The sequence below is a fragment of the Mus caroli genome, chromosome 4, assembly GCF_900094665.2.
Source record: "Mus caroli chromosome 4, CAROLI_EIJ_v1.1, whole genome shotgun sequence".
Taxonomy (NCBI): domain Eukaryota; kingdom Metazoa; phylum Chordata; class Mammalia; order Rodentia; family Muridae; genus Mus; species Mus caroli.
This window is the reverse complement of record NC_034573.1, coordinates 110,816,202-110,840,116: the sequence shown is the minus strand read 5'-3', so window position 1 is coordinate 110,840,116 and position 23,915 is coordinate 110,816,202. Positions and strand designations below refer to the sequence as shown.

General features: G+C 55.7%; 1 protein-coding gene across 1 annotated transcript; it reads left to right on the top strand.

Moving 5' to 3' along the window:
* Positions 1-929: 929 nt before the first annotated feature.
* Positions 930-21,576, top strand: Foxo6 (forkhead box O6). Its single transcript, XM_021161362.2, has 2 exons — positions 930-1,834; positions 19,472-21,576. Exons 1-2 carry the CDS (start codon positions 1,421-1,423, stop codon positions 20,735-20,737), a joined length of 1,680 nt encoding a protein of 559 aa, XP_021017021.1. The 5' UTR covers positions 930-1,420; the 3' UTR covers positions 20,738-21,576.
* The last annotated feature ends 2,339 nt before the right edge of the window (positions 21,577-23,915 follow it).

Genomic DNA, 23,915 nt, shown 5'->3' with positions numbered 1-23,915 from the left:
TGTTCAATATATACCCATTAAACGAGTGAGTTCCTCCCCAACGGTTCTTAACTTTGGGGGTGAGCACTTGTTTCAACAGCCCCTTTGGGAACCTTCCACAGCCTAGAAAACAGTGGTACCTAAAGTGAGGTCCCTAGTGCCTGTCAGCTTGCTAGAAATGTGAAGTCTCGGCCCCAGCACAGACCTGCCGCCAGACACTCGACGGTCGGGGTTCAGGCATCTGTTTTAATCCTCTGTAGGATAAAACCTACCACACACTGAACTTTGAGAACCAATGCTCTAAAATTGTGCTTGCAAGCACAGTAAAAGCCCAGGAAGCCCCATTTGCATAGAGAACAGGTAGGGTTGTGGTAACGCCTGGCCTACAATCCAGGAATTATCAAACCATTAAATTTCCCTAGACTGGCCCATGGCACAAAGAAGAGACGAGAGTTAGATCAACCCTTAGTCTGGCTGTTGGAAGGAAGACTTGGGAACGTCAAGGGTCCAGAAGAGGAGGGCGGGGCATTTCTGGGAATGGTAGAAGCGGGGAGGGACCAGTGTTCCGAGCCCCGCCCCATTTCTGTTGCCCCGGGAAACCCCGGGTTGTAACAATAACCTGCTGACGCGCTCCTGGGAGGAATCCTTTGAAGGCTGTGGGCGGGGCAGCCCCGCTGTGCACCAATGGAAGCACTCGGGATCCGCCCCTACGTTGCCCTCCCCGAGCCCGGCAGGGGGCGGGACCGCGCCAGACGTTTCTCGCCTGCTCCCTAGGGGGCGCTGTGGCGTGCGGGGCTTCGGCGGGGTCGCCCTTAGCGGGAGCTCCACGCCCCCCACAGTCAGCAGGCGGGGCACCCAGTAAGCAAGGATTCCGCGGCCCCGGGCGAGCACGCCCCGCCTCCTTTTGCTCCGGGTCCGCCCCGTCCCCGTCCCCCGCCCATCCCGAGGTGCAGCCGGCGCTGAGCGCGGCAGGCGCGGGAGCTGGCGCTGGAGCCGGAGCGGCGGCGGCGGCGGCATTCGCGGGGCGGCGGCGGCGCGGGCTCTGGCACGGGCTCGGGCTCCGGCATGGTGCAAGCCAGCCTCGTCCCGGGAGAGCGGGGCCCGCGCGCGGGACCGGCGCTCGCGGAGCGGCGGCAGCGGCGGTGGCGGTGGTGGCTGCGGGCACAGACAGGCGGCAGGTGCTAGAAGCTGGGCTGGGCGAGGTGTGTGCCCGCTGGGCTCCCGGGCCGCCGCCCCCTCACTGCCTGGGTCTTTGCCTCCCTCCGTGCTCGCCAGTTTGTCCAGCCTCCTGCCTCCGCGCCCCGGCCCATGGCGCCCCGCGGTTGAGCCGGCGCCGCCAGGGACCCCTCCCGCGGGCCTCCCCGGGGCGCGCAGATCCCAGAGCCGCGCGCCCACCCTCCGCGGAGCCTCCCTCCCTGCCTCGCCCGAGCCGGGCGGGACCATGGCTGCGAAGCTGCGAGCGCATCAGGTGGACGTGGACCCGGACTTCGCGCCGCAAAGCCGGCCGCGCTCGTGTACCTGGCCTCTGCCGCAGCCGGACTTGGCCGGCGACGAGGACGGGGCGCTGGGTGCAGGAGTAGCCGAGGGCTCCGAGGACTGCGGGCCGGAACGCAGGGCGACGGCCCCAGCGATGGCCCCAGCGCCGCCGCTGGGCGCAGAGGTCGGACCCTTGCGGAAAGCGAAGAGCTCCCGACGGAACGCGTGGGGGAACCTTTCCTACGCCGACCTCATCACCAAAGCCATCGAGAGCGCCCCGGACAAGAGACTCACGCTCTCGCAGATCTACGACTGGATGGTCCGCTACGTGCCCTACTTCAAGGATAAAGGCGACAGCAACAGCTCGGCCGGCTGGAAGGTGGGGCATCCGGGCTCCGGGCAGGCTACAGGGAGGGGGGCTCTGGAACACCCCTAGGGGTCATGGAGTGCGCGCCCAGGGCGTGGGGCAGGTCAGTTGACAGGCGGGGGCGTGCTGGCAGCAGCTATATTCATTCATGTCCCCTAGGAAGGATGCGCGGGATTGGAGGTCTGGTAGGGTGACAGGGGATACCTTTTTGAGGCATCCCAGAGGATTATCCCTGGCCTGTCATTGAGCGTATAATAGCATAACTCATTTCCAGACCACGGACAGTAGGGAGCCCCCTTTGTTTTGTGTGACTTGTTTTACCCTCTCCACCAGGGTACTTGCTTTAAAGAGCTGGAGTCATGACCCGGGGCTCCTGTCTGCTTTCCCTCTCAAATCTTCCCTGCCCTTCCTGACACTGGCCCCTTGGTGAAGAGTGCTAACAGATCAAGCCTCCCCCCTCCCAACCCCATGCAATTCTTTCTATAGTGTTGAGAGTTCATCCTGGAGCCTAGTCGGGGTGAAAAGCATGGCAGGCCACCGGAGATGAGTTCTTCATGGGGCAGTTGTCAGCCCCTTCCCTGGTACAGCATGGGGTGGGGGAGGTGCTTTAAGCTCCCTGCTGGGACTTGTGGGAATGGTGTTGAGGTCTGGGAGGGGGGATCTATTTCTACCCACCCTAGGCAACTTATCTCTCACTTCCCTGGCTTTTTGGGCTCCGATGCACTTAAGGAGTGGGGCACCCCTAGAGAGTGCTCAGTGGCAGGCAGTGGAAAGGGGAGAGCCATCTTGGGAGAAGACTTGGATGGGGGCTTCACTGGATTGTAGCTTCTAGATCCAGCTCCTCCTGTCCATCTTGTTGGGAAATGGGGCTAGCCTATGCATTTGAGGGTGAAAAGGCTTGAGGGGACCTCTTGTGGGAGAGGTAGTCACTGTGAGGAAGACATGCCTGTGACCAGAGATGAGGCTGTTAGGGGTGTTGATTGGCAGCAAGATCTGAGAGGGGCAGCAGCCATGGCCAGATCTAGATGCACTTGGGAGTCCTGATCTGGGAGCTCACGGCTCTTGGGATTCCTGTACACTGGCGTCTTCTTTGGCTCTCCTTGACCGTTATGGGGCAGGAACACAAGACACAGAAGTAGACCTGAGTCTCATCCCCTCCATGTTCCAGTCCCCTGCATCTCAGTCCCACCAGAATACAACTTTCTCTCAAGTGTGCCCTGCTCTTGGGTTTGCTCTGCTTTTTGTCTGCTGTGTCCACCTTCCTTCCACTCCTTCCTGGAGATGTAGTCACTCTCCTCAGGGGCACAGGGTCCCAGTGCCTCCTCCAAGAAGCCTTCCCTAACACTTGTTAGCTAGCTCAGGACTCCCACCTACCCACCTTTTTTTCCCAGGCCCTAAGGCATGCATCGTGAGTCGATCATGTGTGCCCTGCCTCCTGCTCCCTCCCTCCTTCACTTTTGAACGACAGTGTCAGTGTCAGGACTCTTCTGTCCCCATGGCACCTTACAGAGAGTCTGGCCCAAGAAGCCATCAGTGTATGCATGCTGAGAGTAAAGAGATGGGTAGATGGTAAAAGAGGCTGTGGATTGGCGAAGAGTGCCAGGACCTGAGCAGATCAGGAGGGCTTCCTGTAAGAGGCAGAGCTCAAGCAGGTTTGGATGGATGAAGGAGACTGGGGAAAGATAGGAAGCAGAGATTTGAAGCTAGAAGCCTGGAGGCAGCTGCAGTTCTGAGCAAGCATGTTGGGGCTCTGTGCCAGACTCTTCCCATATCTTTAAAGCTCTCAGTAGTCCCTGAGCTGGGTTTTACTATAACCATTTATAGGGGTGGTCTCTGAGGCCTAGAGGACGAGAGTCAATTAACTGCCTAAGGTCATACTCCAACCCAGGTATGTCACCCACCTCTCCGGGTCCCAGCAAGCCTCTGGAACATGCCTAGCTAGCCCTGTCAAGAGGAAGCTGCTGCTGGCGTTGAACAGAGGCCGACATAAAACATAGGATATGATGGCAACGTGCTTGGAGATAATTGAGCCCCATGAGTTCATTTCTCAGACTGTGAGACTGAGGCCTGGGGAGGTAATAGGACTCTCCCCTGAGAGTGTCAGAAAGCAGTAAGCCCTGGATAAGGGCCTGAGTCTGTCTGCCCATTGACTGCAGTTCCCACTGCACCACACTGTTGGGGGCATGCTGGTCCTCCCTGTTCCTCATTCCCAGTCCTGGACTGGAGCACTGGGTGAGCAGCCCCAAGCTTTGCTTTTACTCTTGGTCCTGGCAAGAAACTGGAGGGGATCTAATTCAACCTCTCTTCAGTGGGTGTCCCCTTTTACGCTCCTGCTCCCCCAGGGTGCCTCCATTCTCTCTCATTCCTGGAACTTACTGCCCTTGAACCCCTTCTGGCACTCCCAGTCAATTCCTTCAGAAGCCTGGAGGAGGAGCTATCTCCAGCTCTCAATCTCAGTTTGACCAAGGCTGGGGACACCTCAGGTGCCAGGACCAGGCATCCATTATTCCTTCATCCATTTCATCCCCCACAAAAGTGTTGCCCTTGAAAGCCTGAATGGTACCATACCCCAATTCCATGGAGCTTGGGGGGCGTGCTATGACTCCTTACGGGGACCTAAGTTCTTGGCCCCACCTTCAGGATGCATTGCTCTGAACAGCTTCCACATTCAGACCCTGTTTTTTGAGATGGGAAAGGCTGGTGGGTGGGGCAAATGGGCTGGAGAAAGTGGGTTCCGTATTCTGGGGAGTCCAATGTTCTCTCACGGAGGGGTTGGCTTTGATCTGGGGTGTCTTCTTGGTTAGGGAAAATTAGGGAGATAGTTTTGTGATGGGGTGAAGAAACTGCATGTTCAAAGGCAGAGAGGAGGAACTGTGCCTGCTGGATTTGGGGGTGCATGCAGTTGCAAACTAGAACCTAGGGCTCTTGGGCTGACCGGAAGTGATCCTGCAAAGATGGAGTGGTCACCTTCAGAAAGGGAGGGAAGAGAAAAGCTGATGTACTGGGCCTTTGTCCTAAAGTTCCATCTGTGATGAGGAGAGGGGGTCCCAGTGCTGCAGAGGACAGACAGACTCAGGCCACCCAAACCAGACAGAGGCCTGGAGAGTTGGGACTATCTGTGGTTGTACCATAAGGACTAATCCCATTCCCCCTGGGGACAGAGAGTATCAAGCCTGGGCTCAGGGCTTGGCGAGGAGTGTAGTGGCCCTAGAATTGTGGCCCTGGAGTTGTGGCTCCCACAGTAGACCCTCCCTTTCTTTCCCTCTCAGCTCCTCCATAAATCCCATGTTCCTTTGGTCTTGGCCTCTTACGGGAAGTCTTCCTGGCTGCACTGTCCTGCTGTTCCTTCCACTGAACGCCTCTGGAGTTGTTCAACTCCTTTTGTGTTTCCTGGCTGCCAGTCCTTGGGGAGCTCCCAGGCCAGGCCTGGGCGCCTCCCATTTCTGTCCCTAGGCCCAGAGGGGTGGAGCCCAGTGGATGGGGACTTCCCCTCTCCCTCAAGGGCTGGAGCAGCTTAGCTGCTGAGGGGTGGGATCAGAAGGCGGGTGCTAGCCCCATCTGGCCCAGGCCTGGCCCTGTAAGTTCCAGGTGGGGAGGGGGCTTGAATGAGGGGCTGATCCCAGAGGCCAGCAGCAGGGTCCTGCTCTTGGCTCTGAACAGCAGTGGGAGAGTAGCGCCCCCTTCCCCCCAGCCCGCTCCACCAGGGCGCCTTCCCCCTCCTTTGTCCTCGGGGATCCCCAGCCCCAAGAGCTTGTGGGGGTGCGGGAGGAGGCGGTGTGAGCCCCGATTGGGGGGGGTGTCCTCACCCCCCTCACTGCACGAGCGAGGGGCTGGCAGCTGCCCGCCTCCTGGGCACGAGCCCGTGCCAGCCGCTCCTGGCACAGTTGCTGGCACGCCCGGCAGACTCCCACGGCCACCTGCTCACACCCACCCACGAGCGCTGGCGCGCTGCGGGCCCTTCCGGCTTCCCGGGCCTCCCAGCGCCCCTCCCCCGACGGCGTGCCCGGAGCCCCCTCCCCAATTCTCGGTGCCCCTAGACCGGCCCTATGCGACCCAGGCCCCCACCCTGCACAAGTTGGGGAGCTCTCGAGGCGGGGCTGCTGGGGGCCTCCGGGGTTGCCGCGCCGCGGGGGGAAGGGGAGCCGAGAGGCAGCAGACAGACCGACAGACAGGGTGAGGGCCCCGCCTGCCACCTGGCGCCGCTCCAGCGGGACGATGGCGGGCAGCGCCGTGCCAGGCGGTAATTGCAGACAGACTAATTTAAAGAGATGAGACGGTTATTTTTAACTCGCGTTAAGGTAATGAACGGCGCGGGGGGTTTGTGGGTTCGAAAGTTCAGCGCCCTCCAGCCCCCACTTAATGCGGGTGGGGGGCTCTCTGCAGACTTTGAGGGCTCCACCTTTGGACTTACTCAGGTGCAGTGTTGAGGGGAACTGAGGAACTGTGACACAAGGAGGCCCTGCCAGAGGACAGGGCTAGTGAATGCACCAAGCACATGTCACACCAGATTCTCACCACAGTCCTCTTTCCAGGTGTGGAAGTGACTTGCCTTGAGGTCACATGCCTAGTAAGTACCAGCCCTAAGTGGTAGAACCCAATTCTAACCCTTAAACTCCAGCATTTCCTGTGCCACTGTGTGTAGGACTGGGGGCTCCTTAGTTGTTGTTGGGAAGAGTTTGGGTTTGGAAAGCTGTGGGGGCTCCTTCCTGAAACTCACCTCCTTCTGCTTTTGAGTGGCAGCTGGTGATGGCCAGCCATCACCTGAGATGTAGGGTTTGACTTAGCTTTGCTGAGGAATGGTGAGTGGCAGTGAGCCTCAAGTGGAGCGAGCTTCCCTGACCTCTCAGCAGACTCACAGGCTCCTCCCTACACCTGCCATGTGCCTGCCTCCCACTTGGGGCTGAGTGACTGGGAGAAATCAGGATATAGGGCTGACACCTCCTCATTAGAGCCCCCTCCACCTCCAGACTTTGGGTCACAGAAGAAGTTGAAGGGTCTGATGCAGGATGGCAGCCTCGCGTAGTCCCCTCTCACATTTCTTTCCGGGACTGCCATTCACTGGGAAGACAGGTCCTGCAAAGACTTGCCTTCTTCCCAGCAGTGCCCTGAAGTGTCACCCACTGTGTCCAGGTGTAACCCTTTGTGGTCCTCTGGAGTCAGGGCTAGGTAAGGGTGGACATGGCCCCTGTGGGAAACATGATGCAGTGTGTGTGAGAGCTGAAGTTACTCCTCTCTCTGATCCTCAATATCCTCTTGTGAGTCCAGAGGACCTTAACACAGTCCCTAGGCCCTAAGACTTACATACCTTGTGGTACCAGGAGCGGAGAGGTTCATGGTACTGAAAGGGCTTCTCACTGGTGGATACCTGTGTCTATAGATGTGGATAGGCTTGAACCTGAGCTTCCTACTTAAAGATGCCCGCCCCTACCCATGACAGTACCCACGTGGCAACCGTTTGGCTAGCACAAGGGAGAGTGCTCATGACAGCCACAGCTGTCCCCAGTGCAGGCAGATGGGGGGCTCAGGGTGTTGGGTGGGTATCAACTTGGGCTCTAGGGCCTGAGGAGGGTGCTTAGAGGGGGACAGCTGGATCTGGAGCACCCCCCTTCTCCTGGCACCCCGGTTACTATGGAAACCCACTCCTGTTTGGGAGGGTTTGGCTGTTTGCTGCCTCTCCCAACCCCCCAACCCATATGTGGAGGTGGGAGGGGGCCAGGTGGTGTGTGGGGGTGGGGCCTCCCACACCCTACCCCCAGGGCCTCCCTCCTCACTAAGAGAAACCTTCCTGGTCTCTAAGGGGGCTGCCTCTCATGAGCAGGGGATTGAGGAGAGAATGTGGGTGCTGGGCAGTCAGTCCTATCGTTTGCCCACATTCTCTCACTCCATCCTTCTTGAAATCCTCACCAGGTACTGGTGTGTAGTCCAATTTTGCAGTTGAGGAAATCAAGGCATAGCTGGGAGAAGGCAGAGCCTAGATGGGGATGCAGACCTGTGTGTGTCTACCCCATTTCTCCCGTCGTCTCCCACTGTCAGTGAGGTCTCATTCCCACATAGCCTTCCTCCACCGAGATCTTCAAGATCTCTTTTAGGATTCTAAGGCTCCTAAGTTCCCCCTGGAAGCCAACCAAAGCTGCTCTGGGTCCCCGGGCCCAACGCGGCACTTGTCCAGGCCTCACCTCCCACCCGTGTTTCCTGCCACCTCTATGCTCAGACACCCTCATGCTGCCACCTTCACAAGCGACACTGAATATCTCAGCCTACACCCCCCTGGCAGCCGTCACATGCCTACCAAGGCAGCGCTCGTTGGCCGATCTCTTGGGACACCCTTCAGAAAAAATAGCTAGGGGTGCTTGAGTATTTTGATTGATGCCACCACCATCCAAGTGGTTCAGGAAGCCAACATATCTCCTTGAGGATCTTTGCTTAAAATCCCTAGCCGTCCGCAGGCCTGGCTTGTCATCAGAGAGTCCCCTGAAGCTTTGAACCAGCACACTTTCCAGTCCCCTTTCTCGATTCTTTGGGCATGAGCTCTGAGATGTATATTTTAACAGGCATGTCTGGTGACCAGTCATTCAGAAGCCGCTTCTAAAATGGTGGCCTCCGGGCCTCCCAGCCTCCTCCTACCCGCCCTATGTACTCACTGTGCATCAGAGTCTTCTCTAAGCTGCTTCCTAGTTGATTCCCTGCTCCTTTTCCTCCCTACTGCCCCAGGGACTTGGACCTCATGCCATCAGTTTCAAGGGACTGAGCCCCTGCCCCAGCACCTGTGTCTACCCCGTGGATCAGAATCACCCTGTATAAGACATGGTTGGAGAGAAGGCAGCCACAGCCAGAACTTGCACATGCAGCCTCCTGACAAGAGGGAGGCTTTGGAGAGTGATACTCGGAAAAACATTCTGGGCCTGGGATGTAAAGAAAGTGACTGTCACAGACCCTGTCCTAACTAGTACCCCTCTGCTGGGAAAGAGAACATATGTACAGCCCAGCACTCTCTGCCCATCCTTGGAATGCTTAATGTGATATCTTGTCAACCTTTCCTACCCCCTTCAGTCCTCTGACACTTGCTTTTAGCCACCTTAAACCACATGTAGCCCAGGAGTCCACCTGCCATGTGCCAACGCATAATACATTCTCTCACTGGATTTTTACAGTTGATCCATGGTACTGTTGTTGTGGCTGTCTACCCCACTGGCAGCCGAGGAAACTAGGAGGGAAGGAAATCGAGAGGCTTCAACTATGTGTGGCAGGCAGCACTGGAATGTCCCAGCGCTGGCTTCACCCTGGTCTAGCACTTTCTCCGCCCCTGCAACTGGCTTTGTGCTCTCCCTTGAAGTTTGGCCCTGAGGCTTCAAGCATGGGGAATGAGCCATAATTTCAGGTTGCCTTTCCCAGCAGATAGTGTCCCAGAGTCAGGGACCGGCCAGTTTTCTGAGTCCTTGGCTTACAGACCCAGGGCTGAGGGCACTATAATCCAAAGCGACACCAGTGGATACCTGACATACAAAGCTGTCAGGACTGGCTCTGTCCTTGAGGGGCTGGGAGATTAAGCTTGGGAGGTGAGGACTCAAAGAGTCCTATGCTGGATAAACACCACCAGGGCAGGACAGGGTAAAAGGTCAGATCATCAGCTTTTGGGTGTTTAGAGGCAGGGAAACAAGGAGGTCAAACCCTTGGGGCTCTTTGAGGAACCCAGCAGGAGCAGAAGCTGGGAAAGCAAAGTAGCCTGGGATTGCAGGCAAGCTCAGACTCAGGTGCTAGCATTCCGGTGGGAATGGGAGATGAGATGACACCGGCAGACAAATCACTCACGAGTAACTTCTGTGGCAAGCACACTGTCGGGTGAGACGAGCAGAGGAGCCTGTGTTAGGGTCCTGAGGTCCGGCTGAGTTCCCTGCAGCCAGCCCACCATGTCCTAAGACTCTGGTGAGAATGGCTGGGTTGTATATGGAGTAAGCAGTTTAGGGAGCCAATAGCATCAGTAGAGCCTAGTTCTGCTTACCTTCTGGGTAGCTCTGAGCAGTTTCAGTCTTAGTTTCCTCCTCTACAAAATGGGATGGTGGGCCTATGTCTGAGCTTTCTTAGAATTTCAGGAAAGATACCTGTAAAGTCCCCAAGAAGTCTTATCAGAGGTCACTACTATTATTCATTGCTCTATGAAGAAAAGAGCTATCTGCCAGTATATAGAGTAGGACTCGCTATGCATGCCCCTAAAAGGTGCATGCGCGTGGGTGCGTGCGTGCGTGCGTGTGTGTGTGTGTGTGTGTGTGTGTGTGTGTGTGTGTATGTGTGTTAGAGGAGTCCCTCTCTATTGTGGCCTCAGAGTGCAACATGTGAACATGTGAGAATTTTGGAACCCGGTCTTCTGCCTGCCTTACTTTGATCCATTACTTTTGAGTCTCTAGAACCTTCATTGTGGCCTTGGAGAGCAGATTTAAGGCTATGTGTGTTTGTGTGCATGCATGCGTGTGTGTGCGTGTGTGTGTGTGTGTGTGTGTGTGTGTGTGTGTGTGTGTGTGTAGGCCAGGTATTGATGTGAGGTGCCTTCCTCTATTGCTCACAGCCTTGTTTTTTGACAAAAGGTCTCAGTGAATCTGGAGCAGTCCATTTTACCTTAGACTGGCTGGCTGGTGAACACCAAAGATCTACTTGTCTCTCACGACAAGCACTGGAGTTATAGCTGTATGCTTTCATACCTGGCTTGTACACAGATGCTGGGGATCTGAGCTCACGTCCTAGTGTTTGTACAATAAACACTTTCCCATTAACACCCCCCCCCAACCCCAAGGCTCCTCATTTTCACAGATAAGAAAGCCACTTATTCCAGGTAATCCTCAAGCCTAGAGCCACCTGTTCCTGGCATACTGGATTCTCTTTGCCCCACTGCTAGGCTGTGTGAGCTTGGGCAAGACCATTCCTACTCTGGTTCCTGGTTTTCCTCCAATAATCTGGAAAGCCTGGAGGCCTCCTCCTTCTTCCTCCTGTCCCCTCCCCTGTCCTCAGCTGGCCTTGCCACCACCTCCTCTTGTAACCTGAGCTGGGCCTTGGGGAGGAGGGGCTTGCCCTCTGCCAGAGGCACCTGCCAGCTAAGCAGATGTGAAGATGAAGGCCCCAGCGGGGAGAGTGAGGACTTAAAGCCAGCTAGGCCGGACAGGGGCAGCCACACTTAGTACACCCAGCCCAGCCTCTGGCCTCTGGCCCTGGAGCTCACCCAGGCACTTGTCCATTTTTTTTCCAGCGGACATTTGTGGTGTTCCAGTATGTCCTAAAGGACCTCTGAGGCTTCAGGAGGAGGCAGATGGCAAATGAGGTTATACTGCCCTGGTCTGGGTGGGCTGCCCTGGACTCTTGGAGTCCCTTGTCAAGGAAATAGAGGGCCAAGGGCAGCCCCGGGGGGCAAGGCCAGTGTCTGTGCGGGTGGCTGTGCCCCTGGGAGAGCAGATGGTTCTCTTGGCACTATGCCTGCTCCTCCTCTTTCTCCCCCAGGAGCCAGCCTGAAGGGCTCGGGCACAGCTGCTAGGCCTTCCCCAGAGCTGGGTCCAGGGCAGGGCTAAGTGAGGTCACTGCAGCTGCTCCCAGAGCCTGGGCAGGGGAGCAGGGAGGAGCTGCCTGTAGATAAGGGAGGTGGTCAGACTAGAGGGGTGCAATGCCAGGTCTGAATGGCTTTGCAGTTAGGGGTTCTGGGGAGGGGCAGCTGAGAGCCAGTTGGTCAGCTCCACTTCTGTTCCAGGACAACCCTGGTGCTTCTGCCAGGCCTAGGTTTCTCTTTAGAGTAGTGGTTCTCAACCTTCCTAATGCTGTGACCCTTTAATACAGTTCCTCATGCTGTGGCGACCTCCCAACCATGACATTATGTTTGCTGCCTCATATGTTTAGCTTTGCCACTGTTATGAATTGTAATGTAAATAGCTGATATGCAAATCCCAAAGCAGTCGGAACCACAGGTTGAAAACACACCGGTCTAGAGGCATCTCAGAGCAGGGTCTCTGGATTGGCACCTGTCAGATGAGGATGCTGAACTCAGAAGGTTGGCTCAAATGCTTGGTGACATAGTTATAACATATGACAGTGAAGTGATAGTATTTAATATACGGTATCCTACCCAGGCATGGTGAGCCTAGCACTGAGGAAGCCAAGGCAGTGTAGAGCTGGGCTATGCAGTGAGATCCTATTTCAAGAAAAGAAAAAAAAAAAGGAGTCTTTTTTTCCAATTATGCTGAATTCTCCTGAGGAGCCAGAAAGCTCTGAGGAAGGGCCAGGAGGCCATGGTATCAGGAGCCCCTGGAGAGACCATGCCAAAAGGGAGGCTCAAGAGGACCCTGGCAGCTGGTGGCAGGGTCTTAGGAATGGCTCGGTGGGATCGTCACCAGTACCAGACATGAACAAGTCAGACACTATGCAGGGCACCCTCCTTCCTCCACACTTCTGTAATCCCCACAAACCACCTCAATGGAGGAGACAGACTCTGGGAGAGATGAACTCCAGTCTGCAGTTAGCACTGCTGTGGGATGGTTCATTGTCTCTGAGGCTGGTGGTGGGAGGTTTAGAAGGGGCTCAGGTCAGGCCTGATGGAGGAATAGAACCTGTGGCGCAGAGAGGGAGGGACAGGAACGTGGGAACACAGCATGCAGAAGCTCAGGGTGGACATGCTGGTTGGAAGCCCAGAAAGGTCTGCTGGTTTGGGGAATGTGGCTCTTGACTCTCTCCTTGGAGTTGTACTGTAGCTCAAGGCTGTGGGGCAGGAGTCATCTTGGACTCCATTGCTGGTTTGTCATTTACCCAGGCTGGTTATGTGAGCTCTTGTGTGTCAGGGGAAGGGAGGGAGAGAGGCTGTGTGTTCTGGCCCCGACTTCATGTCATGAGTGACACTTCTCTTCCATGTCAGTACCAGAAGCACATGCCAATGTTTGATTCATCCTGGATCCTGGCTGCTCACTACTGTCCTGATGGCACTGAGGCCACAAATGTGCACCTGTGCCCCTAATCTGCCCTTTTACCCCTCCTCCTTAGCAGACCTTAGTACCCACGATTTACACATGACCTTCAGGTCCTGACGTCATCTACCAGGAAGCCTGCCTGGACCGAACATCCTAACTCCACCCCAGACAAAAGGGCAATCTCACTCCCAGCTGTGAGTCTGTCTGACTCAGATGTGTACTCCTGGAAAGGTGGGGATTCTAGGGATAGAATGAAGGGTAAGGCGAGTCAGGTCTACTCCTGGACCTCTGAACCAGGAAGGGTGAGAACTGGAACTGCAGAATCCTCCCTCTGAGTGCTGGAGTTGTACCGGGAGTGGGGCGGGGGTACGGGTGGGAGGAGCCCCACAGGTGTCTCTGAAGCACTGAGACTGGAGCTGGGTCATTGTCACCATCGGACAGATAAGGCTAGTCTCCAAAAGGAGGGCCTGAGCTGAGTTTTCTGCCTATGATGGAACCTATGAAGACTCTGCACCTGATGGTGTTCAGCGGGATAATAGAAGATCTAGGACTGAATTTACCTTCTTGGGAAAACCCAGGGACCAGGGAGAGCAGGAGACAGTGCTGGGTTAGTTGTAGGCAGTGGGCACAGAATTTGCATATCCTGCCTCTGAGGAAAACCAGAAAAGCCTGAGCTTGTGAGCCAAGGCAGGGATAGCTACTGGGACAGACACCGAACAGAGACCCCTGCCATAGTGGGGGCAGGGTGAGAAGAGCATAGGCCTTGGAAGCTAATGATGGGAGACCTGAATCTTGCTTCCTCACTTTTAGCTTCAGGGCTTCAACCTGGAAGTCATTAAACTCACCAGAGCCTCAGTTTCCCCTTTTGTAAGCAAGTGGTCTCTTCTTGTGGGTACATGATTGACATGATTGTCACGATAAAAGAACCTTGCCTACACCTGGCATGTAGCAGGTGACACTTCTTTCCCGTGTCAGTACCAGAAGCACATGCCAATGGCATGCTTGAACTGAGCTGGCTCACAAGAACAGTTGTGCACACTTCTTTCCAGTTCTTTACTCTGCGACTTCACACTGTCAGCCTCACTGGGCATGGTGGGAGGATTCATGCCACAAAGCGGTCACAACTACAAATCTGTCCGCTGGGGTTCCCCCCCCCCCACGGAGAGCTGGTTGTTAAACATTTACCAGCAGACCACTGAATGTGGCCCCCAAGAGGGCAGCCTTCCTCATGCCCAGGATCACAGGACCACAGCAGAGAGCAAGGAAGGCCACATCCCAGAGTCCATACCGTTGCCCTCTATCGTCCTAGTGGGGACAGAATGAGAGATGAGATAGACAGTGGTGGAGCTCTGATTAGGTCAAGCAACTTGAAAGGCAAAAGCCCATACCTCCTTCTTGGTCTGGAAAAGTTGCATATAGTTGAAGCATCGTGCAATGCAGCCCCCTTGCAGGCAGGGACGCCAAATGAGGGGACAGATCTCTCTCCTTTCCACTCATCATTCCCCACCCCTCTGCCAAAACCTGGCAGGTCCTGGCTGGAGAAGTAAGATTGGATGAGGTTGAGCTGTTGGGGAATGAAGCTGTGCTAGAAGGAGAAATGAGGTTGTACCGGAAGATAAACGAGGTGGTACTGTCAGGGAATGAGGTGGTACTAGGAGGCAAGGTGAGGCTGCATCACCTGATAAATGAGGTTGTACTGTCAGGGGGATGGAGTGTACTTGTAGGAGAGATGGCGTCCTGCTGGATCAGCTGGGTTGCACCATCGGAGAACACAGCCACACCACAGGAGGAAGGAGCGTGTCCGACTTGGAGGATAAATGAGGGTGTCCTGCTGGATAAATGAGGGGCCCCGTCAGGTGAATGGAGTGCTGTTAGCAAATGAGGTTGTACTTGCTGGATAAATGGGACCGGTGTGCTGGATAAATGGGGTTGTGCTGTCAGATGAATGCATTACTGCTCGTGGGCGAAGGGTGTCCTGGGAATAGATGAGGGTGTCCTGATGGATAGATGAGCTGTCACCACCAGATGGATCAGACCCTATCCGTGGGGAAGGCACCAAGGTGGAGGTCATTCTGACCTGCTGAAGCTCTCGGAGTGTCTTCTGGCCTAGGGGGACAGTGTTGTGGGAGGTCTGGGTAGGAGCAAGCCTGGGGCAGTCTGAGAGCAGGTGGAGGCCAGGGAGTCAGGAGCTGCCTGTGAGCCCTCCATCAGCATGCTGAGAAACCTGTCATCTCTCCACCCTGGTGGGCCTGACTTTTCCTGCGTCCTTGATAGCTGTTTGTTCATCCTATCCTGAGTTGGCTTCCTAAGCTAGTTCAGAAAAGTCCCTATTGTGTGCCAGCCAGGGCTAGTTCACTCAGATCCTTCTACAGCCCGGTGTCATGTATGTATATCTCTTATTCCTTCACTGAACAAACTTTCAAGTGCCTAGTGTATGCCAAACACATTGAGTAAAGAAAAAAAAATGGGGTGGGGATAGGTTACTACCCTTACAAAAGTTCTAATGCAAGGCCATCAGACAGTAGGTAAAATGATCAACAAGTTATACAGAGGCTGAGTATCCCTTACCCAAAATGCTTGGCCACAGATGTGTTACTGAACACAAAATCCTTTGGGTTTTGGGATATTTGCATAGACTTGGAGCATCCCTAACCCACAGATCTGGACGCCATAATTTAAAAGTTGGCAGATTTTGGAGCCTTTTTCAGATATGAGATTTTCAAGTTAGCATTCATTAGGTACTCATTTCAGCTTCTATTAACCCAGAAGGTAAGCACCTTAGAAAAATTCAGACTGGGGGAAAAGGAGATGAGAGAATTCTGTGATCATGTAGAGGGAAAGACATCTGGCCTGGCAGGTTGGAGACAAAGGAGAGAGTGTGGAGGGGAACACCTGAGAGAGAGGTCATAGAGAGTGTATGGGCTGTGACTGGGCCTTTGTTCATCGAGGTGTGTGTATGTGTGTGGGGGGTTGGGAAGGATCTCAGGTAGTTGAGCATCATTGTGTGAAGATGCTGCAGGGAAGCAAAGGTGGAAGCCATAGCTATTAAAGGAACTGGAACTTTAAAGTACCTTGCCCCAGGGTTGTGCCACTCCTGTGTGTTGGAGCTGAAACTGACATCTGGACCCAGTGCCAGAGCCCATGCACTTGGCCATATGCCATTCTTGCCAGGCTTCTGTCCCTAGTGGGTGGGCCCCAGGAGAGTATTCACCCAGGCCCGGGTGCTGAGGAAGAATGGGGAAGGCATGAATATAACCTGCTGTCCTTTCTTCTGCCCCTACATCATTTCCCTGGGGCCTGAAATCAGGGAGGTCCTATCTTCCCTAGGAGACCATGCCAAGCCTAGCTGTACATGTGGGATGTGGGAGGCCCCAGAAGCTGAGCCCAGCTCTGGGCATCCAGGGAACTTGGGCATGCCTGGGCCGTGGCTGTGGTGGTGGGTTGCTAAGCGACTCCAAGAGGGAGCCCTGGTTACTGCTGCCTGGCAGAGGCGTCTCCCTCTTCTACCTCTCTCACCTCCTTCATGGCCTCTGGCCTCCCAGGAGGCCCTGTGGGCAAGCCAGTGTTGTCATCAGTGCTTGCTACTGGATCTTGGCTGGGAGCTCTGATTGGCACCAGGTGTCTATGTCCTAAGGAGATAGGCTAGTGTGCAGGGTGTGGGCCTCTCTCAGGGGCATAGCTCTGGTTCACATCTAGTACAGAGCCCAGCTTGGAAGTCAGAGGCCTCAGCTCCAGGCCACCCCCTCTGGGTAACCCTGAGCAGAGCCTGGCACCCATCTGAGCTCAGCTGCCCCATCCATCTGGCTCGCAGAACCCCTCCACAGCCTCATTCATGGAGAGGGAAGGTGCTGAGTGGGCAGGGCTTCCCCACACTAGGGCTTGAGTATATAATGATTCAGACTTGCATCAGGTTTTATTTATGAAAAAAAAAAAAAGACTCCTGCTTTAAGGGAGGGTAGGCATCACAGACTTCTAGATTATTCCATTTCAAAAATTGTCCGGTGTCAAACTGGAAAACTCCACAGAGACCAATTGGCCTAGGTCATCAATGTATATAAAGAGACGGCCCTGAAGAGGAAGACCGACATCTTGGTAGAGTGGGTGGGAGGAGTGCCAAGCTGGGGATCAGGAGGGCTGGCTGCATATCCTGGGATACCAGGTCCTAGGCCACCTTGGATATGTTCTTTCTTTTCCTTGGGTTGTGAGAGCCATGGCTTGAACTCCCAGCCTCCTGGCTGAGTCCAGGGTGGGGCAAGGGGAGAAAGCTGCAAACCATCAGGGGACCTCTTTACGGTTGTAAAGAATAAGGGTGTGTTTGAAGCACTTGCAAAGTTCTAGGGAGGAAGCACAGCACTTTTTAGGCCGTCTTGACCTTGCAGCGCATACCCAGCCTTCTTTCTACATGGGTGGCTCCTGGGCATGGTCTGCATGGGAGTACTGGCTTTCTAAGAGCCTTTTCAGACTCTCTGACCTTCCCTGCCCATGGCAGAATGGAATGTCCTCTACAAAGACCAACCTGAAATCATATTTGGGCTTGTGCCAAATAAGCTTCGTGACCTTGGCAACTCACTGTCTCTGAGCCACACCCTCTTCATTTGTAACTAAACTTCCCAGCCCCTGATCCTATAGAGTTTAGCGTAATGATTACCGCAGATGAGCTCTTTTGGGCTCCCGGGGCCAAATGGACTGGGACTGTCTAGGTGCAGTTACCTGGCAGTGTTCTTCCTCAATCCCCAGAACTCCGAGACAGGCTGGTCCAGGACATAAAGCAGTACTGCCTGCCGGACTTCCATTCCAGCAGCCCTGGGAAAGTGGGAGGTGGAGCTTCTGGCTAGGCAGGTAGCCCTAGGGGGAAGATAGCTGAGGTCTCCTAGGACCTGAACGCAGGTGTGGGGGAGGGGCGGGGAGCCAGGTGGAGGGGCGGACCAGGGAAGAGAGTATCTACCTGAGGGAGCATCATTCCCTGGGGGTCCAGCTTCTCTCCTCACAGGGCCTTGGGAGAAGCCAGGCAGGGCAAGGCTGGCAAGCTCCAGCTGTTGCCTCCAAGTTCATGACATGCCAGAGACAGCCAGCCTAGTGGAGCTGGAAGGAGAGACTGTTGGGGACAGGAGGGAGAACCCTGGCAGATTAGTGGTTAGGGCGTGTCTAGGTGGGTTAGCAAGTTTAGACCAGGTCCAGGGGTCTGTCTGGGCAGAGCTGGAGTGGTGCCTGGCATCACTGCCTGGCCATGGGGCTGTGGGCAAATTACATCATGCTTCTATCATGTGGTGGACAAAATGGGGTAATGCTGGCCTCCTCAAGGGGATGATGCCCAGCACAGCTTAAGTCTTGGCGTTGAGGAGATGGTGACCAAGCAGGTTTGATGAGTCTATGGGGAAGGTCTGACCAGACAGAGCGGTTTAGGAGCACCTGGGGTGTTCACAAACATTGAACCACACCCATTAGCTCATGTAATGATCCAACAGCCTTGGGAGATGGTGATGACCACTGTGTGTGTTTCAGAGCAGCTCAGAGACTGATACAGAGCCATGCTCACACAGCCAGGTGACCAAATAGTCAGGCTGTCTGCCCAACAGTGCCTGAACAGGAAGGTTAAGGCTACCAGAAAGGGGGGTCTGTGTGAAGGTTAGGATGGTGGAGCTGTGAGCTCACTGTGCCTTCCTTCATCCTCAGAGCAGAGCTGTCCAAAGCAAGTAGTGTGACCCTGAAGGCACTCTCAATTGGCACGGTAGAAATTAAGATGAGCACATGGGCAGGGTGGCAGAGGTAAAGCCAAGAGGTACTGAGGGAGAGCAGGCAGGCCTATGGACCCCTACTTAAGCAAGCAGTTGTTCGAAGCTGTCTTCCTGTTGGTAAATGAGGAATGTGTGAGACCTTGTATAAAGGTCTCACAGGGTAGGGGCTTTGAAGACAAAGCTGAGCCAGGTGGGTCCGAGGGACACAGGAGTCGCTCTGAGGTCTCCTTCGTTAATCATGGGGTCAATCTCCAAAGTCTCAGGTTTATAGGCACATGCCTGACCTGGGCATCCCCACCTCAGCCTGTTCTGCTTTCACTGGCCAGGCCTTCCCACAAAGGGTTAACAGTCCTCTCTACCTGCAGTTGCATTTTAAAGACACGAAATTAAAGCAGGTAATTTATTCTCCCCACACACGAAAGAGCAATTAGTTCTAAACAGGGCTTAATCAGTCACCGCGAGATTGATTTCTGGAGCCCTGGGTTTTCGGGCTCCTGGCTCCATGCCAGGCTGGGGAGGGAGGGGGGCGGACAAATGAGCCGCGACAGTGGCATGAGCCCTTACATAATCTGCTGGGGGGCCCTCACAGTCTAGCCAGCCCCTCCAGAGGTTTGGCTGAATTTGGAAGATGGGGTCCTGCTCTCCTGCTGAGGGATGGCACAGGTTCAGAATAGAGCTCGAAGTGGGCCTTATCCCTTAAGCACCAGCCCTGCCCTCTGGCAGGGTCTACTTGGGAGGTGGGGCAGGGCAGGGTGGAGGGCATATTTGGGGTAAAGGATAGGTATTCTGGGTTTGTCCAATGTGGTACTTAACGTGCACTCTCTTTTTATCTTCCTTTACCCCATCGATCCTTCTATTTCCTCCCATCCTTTTCTGACACCCCTCCCAACTTTTTTTTCTTCCCATCATTTCGCCCCTTGATCCCCTTGGCTTCCTCACTTTCCTCCTCCTGCCACCCATGCCCCTATTTCCGGCCACAGAACTCCATTCGGCACAACCTGTCGCTACACACCCGGTTCATCCGCGTGCAGAACGAGGGCACTGGCAAGAGTTCATGGTGGATGCTGAACCCCGAGGGCGGAAAGACAGGCAAGACCCCGCGGCGCCGGGCCGTGTCCATGGACAATGGGGCCAAGTTTCTGCGCATCAAGGGCAAGGCGAGCAAGAAGAAGCAGCTGCACCTGCCGGAACGGAGCCCCGACGACAGCCCTCCGGGCGCACCGGTTCCAGGGCCCCTGTCGGCCTCCGCCAAGTGGGCGGCCAGCCCGGCCTCACATGCCAGCGACGACTACGAGGCGTGGGCTGACTTCCGCGGCAGCAGGAGACCCCTGCTCGGGGAGGCGGCTGAGCTGGAGGACGACGAGGCCCTGGAGGCCCTGGCACCGTCCTCGCCACTCATGTACCCAAGCCCTGCGAGCGCGCTGTCGCCCGCCCTGGGCGCGCGCTGCCCGGGCGAGCTGCCGCGTCTGGCCGAGCTGGGAGGTCCGCTGGGCCTGCACAGTGGTGGCGTGGCTGGTCTGCCGGACGCCCTGCTGGACGGCGCGCAGGACGCGTACGGGCCGCGGGCACGCGCCGGGACCCCCTCCTACTTCGGCGGCTGCAAGGCGAGCGCCTACGGCGGGGGCGGGGGCTTTGGGCCGCCGGCTCTGGGCTCGCTGCGCCGCCTGCCCATGCAGACCATCCAGGAGAACAAGCAGGCCAGCTTCGTGCAGGCCGCCGCGCCCTTCCGCCCCGGGGCGCTGCCCGCGCTGCTGCCTCCGCCGCCGCCCGCGCCGAGGCCCGGCCCGCTGCTGGGCGCTCCCGGGGAGCTGGCGCTGGCGGGCGCGGCCGCCGCTTACCCGGGCAAAGGAGCGGCCCCGTACGCGCCGCCGGCGCCCTCGCGCAGTGCCTTAGCCCACCCCATCAGCCTTATGACGCTGCCCGGCGAGGCGGGCGCCGCCGGCCTGGCCCCGCCGGCCCACGCCGCAGCCTTCGGGGGTCCGCCCGGCGGCCTCCTGCTGGACGCGCTGCCCGGGCCCTACGCGGCCGCAGCAGCCGGGCCTCTGGGTGCAGGGCCGGACCGCTTCCCGGCGGATCTGGACCTCGACATGTTCAGCGGGAGCCTCGAGTGTGACGTCGAGTCCATCATCCTCAACGACTTCATGGACAGCGACGAAATGGACTTCAACTTCGACTCAGCCCTGCCTCCGCCGCCCCCGGGCCTGGCTGGGGCGCCGCCCCCTAACCAGAGCTGGGTGCCGGGCTGAGGGCCACCCTACACAGCCTGGGTGCCCCGGTCCCGTCCCCATGGGGCCTCTGTCTTCCCATCCCGATCCCCGGGTCCCCAGTCCCCCGACCCAGCTCCACGGGAGGATCCAGGAGGCAACCCCAGCCAAGCTGGAGACATCCCTCCGAGCTGAGCGCAGAGGGAGGTTGGAAGGAGCGGCTGCGACACCTTGCCATTCCCGCCTGAGGGCTGGAGGTCTGGGAGAGATGGTTGAAGTCGGGCTAGGTGGGAGTGGGGGAAGAGCGAGGCGGATGGCCCACTGTGGATGCTGACCCTGGAAGCCCCCTAGGAGGTGGGGCAGGGGCGTTTCTGAATCTTCAGTTCCTATTGCTGGGCCCTTTGTGACACCTAAGCCACCCAACTCCAATCTGGTTCTAAAATGACACGTTCCCTCACTGGCCATAGCCCCACCACACGAAGCCAGCAACCCTCTTCGTTCACACCAATCTTAGTCATCCATTCTGCTCAGTCCTCTGGTCCTCAGCTACCCTCTGGTTCAGTCTCCCATCTTAACCAGTCCTGGCACCTCCCCTCTCCTGTCAGTCAACCCCATACTCCTTCAGTACTGGCCACAGCCTCTCCAGCGGGCCTCAGTTCCAGATCCATCCCCCAATTCGACACCCCCAGTCCTGGCCCCTCTCTCCCATATTTATAAGTGTCCGGTCGGGGCGGGCGGTGGGCGCGGCGTCCCCGGCGCGTATCGTAGGCAGTGTACTGTGGCCGTGCCGTCAGCGTGTGCGTGTGCGTGTGTGCCGTGTCGAGGCCGTGTAGAGTGCATTGTACAGCATATTTTCATGAATAAAATTGTTTTAAATATTTCCCGAGCCTTGGGTTAGGAGGAGGTGGTGGTGGTGAAAGGGATTTGTAGGGGGTGATGCCAGGGTCCCTGTTGCTGCAACTATTGCAGCTTTTTGTCTAGGCGCACGGCCGGAGATCTACTTAGCTGCACATTGGTTAAGCACCTACTGAGTTCCTGATGCTGAGAATAGTCTTTGTAGAGTTCTGCACCTGTTTTGTTTGTTTGTTTTTGTTTTTAAAAACATGCAAGCAGAAAGTTTCCTGCCTGGGCAAATTCCTTAATCAAGGCTGAGGGGTTGGGAGAGGGGCACAGGTGTTAACTGAGAATCTGTGACTACCAGGCCTTGTATTAGTACAAGTTTCATTTCCATTATACAGATGAAACACAAGGCCAGAGAGGGAAGATAATTTTGAAAGATAATGGTTAAGGAGGAGGAGGAAGAAAGAGGAAGGGAGAAGGAGGAGGAAGAGGAGGAGGTGGGGGGAGGAGGAGGAGGAGGAGGAACTTTGGAAGCACAGACATCTGTAAGAATTCATCCAGTTCCTTTCCTTTGCCAGCTGTGTCACCTTGGTTACTTTTTTGGTTAAACAAAATAGCCCCGTTACAACAAAGTACCTCACAAAGGTAACAAAGCAAAGGAAGGAGGGGGGGAGGGAGGGAGGGAGGGAGGGAAGGAAGGAAGGAAGGAAGGAAGGAAGGAAGGAAGGAAGGAAGGAAGGAAGGGTTCAATTCGCCTCACTTTTAAAGTGAAGTCCATGATGGTGGGGAAAGCATGGTGGCAGGACTATGAGGCAGCTGGTCACTTTGTATCTACAGTCAGAGAGAGAGAGGGAAGGGGAGAGGGGGTAAGGGGAGAGAAAGGGAGAGAGAGGGAGGGAGATGCGCCCAGGAGCACAGGCACACCACAGTACACATGAGAAAGAGAGCAAGTTTCTGGAGATGATTCTCCTCCATTCGATAGGTTCTGGGGATCAAACTCCAGTCATACTCCAGTGGCAAGCCCCTCTACCCACTGAGCCATCCTAAGGACTTCCTGGTTTTTATTCAATCTAGGAACCCACCCAGCTCACAAGGACAGCCTTCACACCCGGAGTGGATCTTCCCTCTTCAGTCAAACCTCTTTGGAAACAACCTCAGAGACAAGCCTCTGGGTGTGTCTCCTTGGTGATTTTAATTCCAATCAGGTTGACGATAATGAGCTTGGTTCACCTTCTGTAGCCTCATTTTCCCAGTCCGTCCTATAGCATCTAGCTTCCATCTCAGCTAAATGAGAGATGTGAAATAGCCAGATACTGCTCTGGTCCATTTGTCGGGAAGATTGTGAACACCTGCTCAAGTCCAGTTCTCATACCAAGAGTAGCACATTGTTTCTGTCTTGGGGACATTTGGAGGCTCCTGGGTGTTGGCTTGGGTAACGTGACAGTAGATCAGGCTGTAATGAATGGAGGAGGCAGGGGGATGCTGCCGGGGTGCTTTTGCCATTGGGCCTAAAGGATGGTTGACATCAGAAGAGGGTGAGATCTAGACAGGAAACAGCATAGCCAGAGTCAAGAAGCTCACGGATTTCAGAGCCAAAAGCCATTGAGTGGGGCTAAACGCTCATAAATGGAAAGGTTGCTGGTGGCAAAGACGCCAACAAGCAGTAGAGGAAAAGAGACAGGGCAAGCCCACAGGTGCTGATGGTGAGTGACTGACTGCCAGGGTATGGGGGAGGCCAGTTGAGCTGAAAGGATGAGGCTTTTTTTTTTTTTTTTTTGCATTTGGAATGCTTTGGCTTGGTTGTGGAAGGGACATGGAGGAAGGGGATAGGTCAGTGATGTTGGGTACCTGGACAGACAGGTGTTCCCTGTGATAGGGAGCACAGAGGCAGAAGGAGCCCCGGAGAAATAACTCCATTTGAGTTAGAGCCTGTGTGGCTCTAGAGGAGGGACGGACACCCAGGAGCACTTCTGTCATATGGGTGGCATCCTCAGGCTTTGGGCATCACGGTAGGCTAAGGATTTCTCTCTGAATAGCCCTCAGAGCCCTGGAAGACATCTGTCTGAACTGGAGAGGGAGTTCAGCGAATCAGAAGCAAAGATGTTATCATGGGGGTGTTGTAAAGGCTTGGGGGGCGTTGCAGAATGGGATAAACAAAGAATCTCTGGTGTCTGGTTCTACTCGGATGCCCTAGGGTTAACTTCCTCAGCATCAGAAGAGAAGACCACCAGCTAAGAAGCAATGGAGTGGGGAGAAGAAAGGTGAGACACAGAGATCCTTGCAGTTTGTGAAAGATTGTCAGGTGCTAAAGAGGATACCCAAGTCTCTTGTCACCAGGAGTTATATCTACCCTCTGCCTTTTTTGGTTTTTTGTTTGTTT

Excerpts from the sequence above, each read along its gene's own strand:
- Foxo6 (XM_021161362.2), top strand. The coding sequence starts at position 1,421 with ATGGCTGCGAAGCTGCGAGCGCATCAGGTGGACGTGGACCCGGACTTC. Across the intron at positions 1,835-19,471 it reads ACAGCTCGGCCGGCTGGAAG|AACTCCATTCGGCACAACCT; the intron begins GTGGGGCATCCG and ends TTCCGGCCACAG.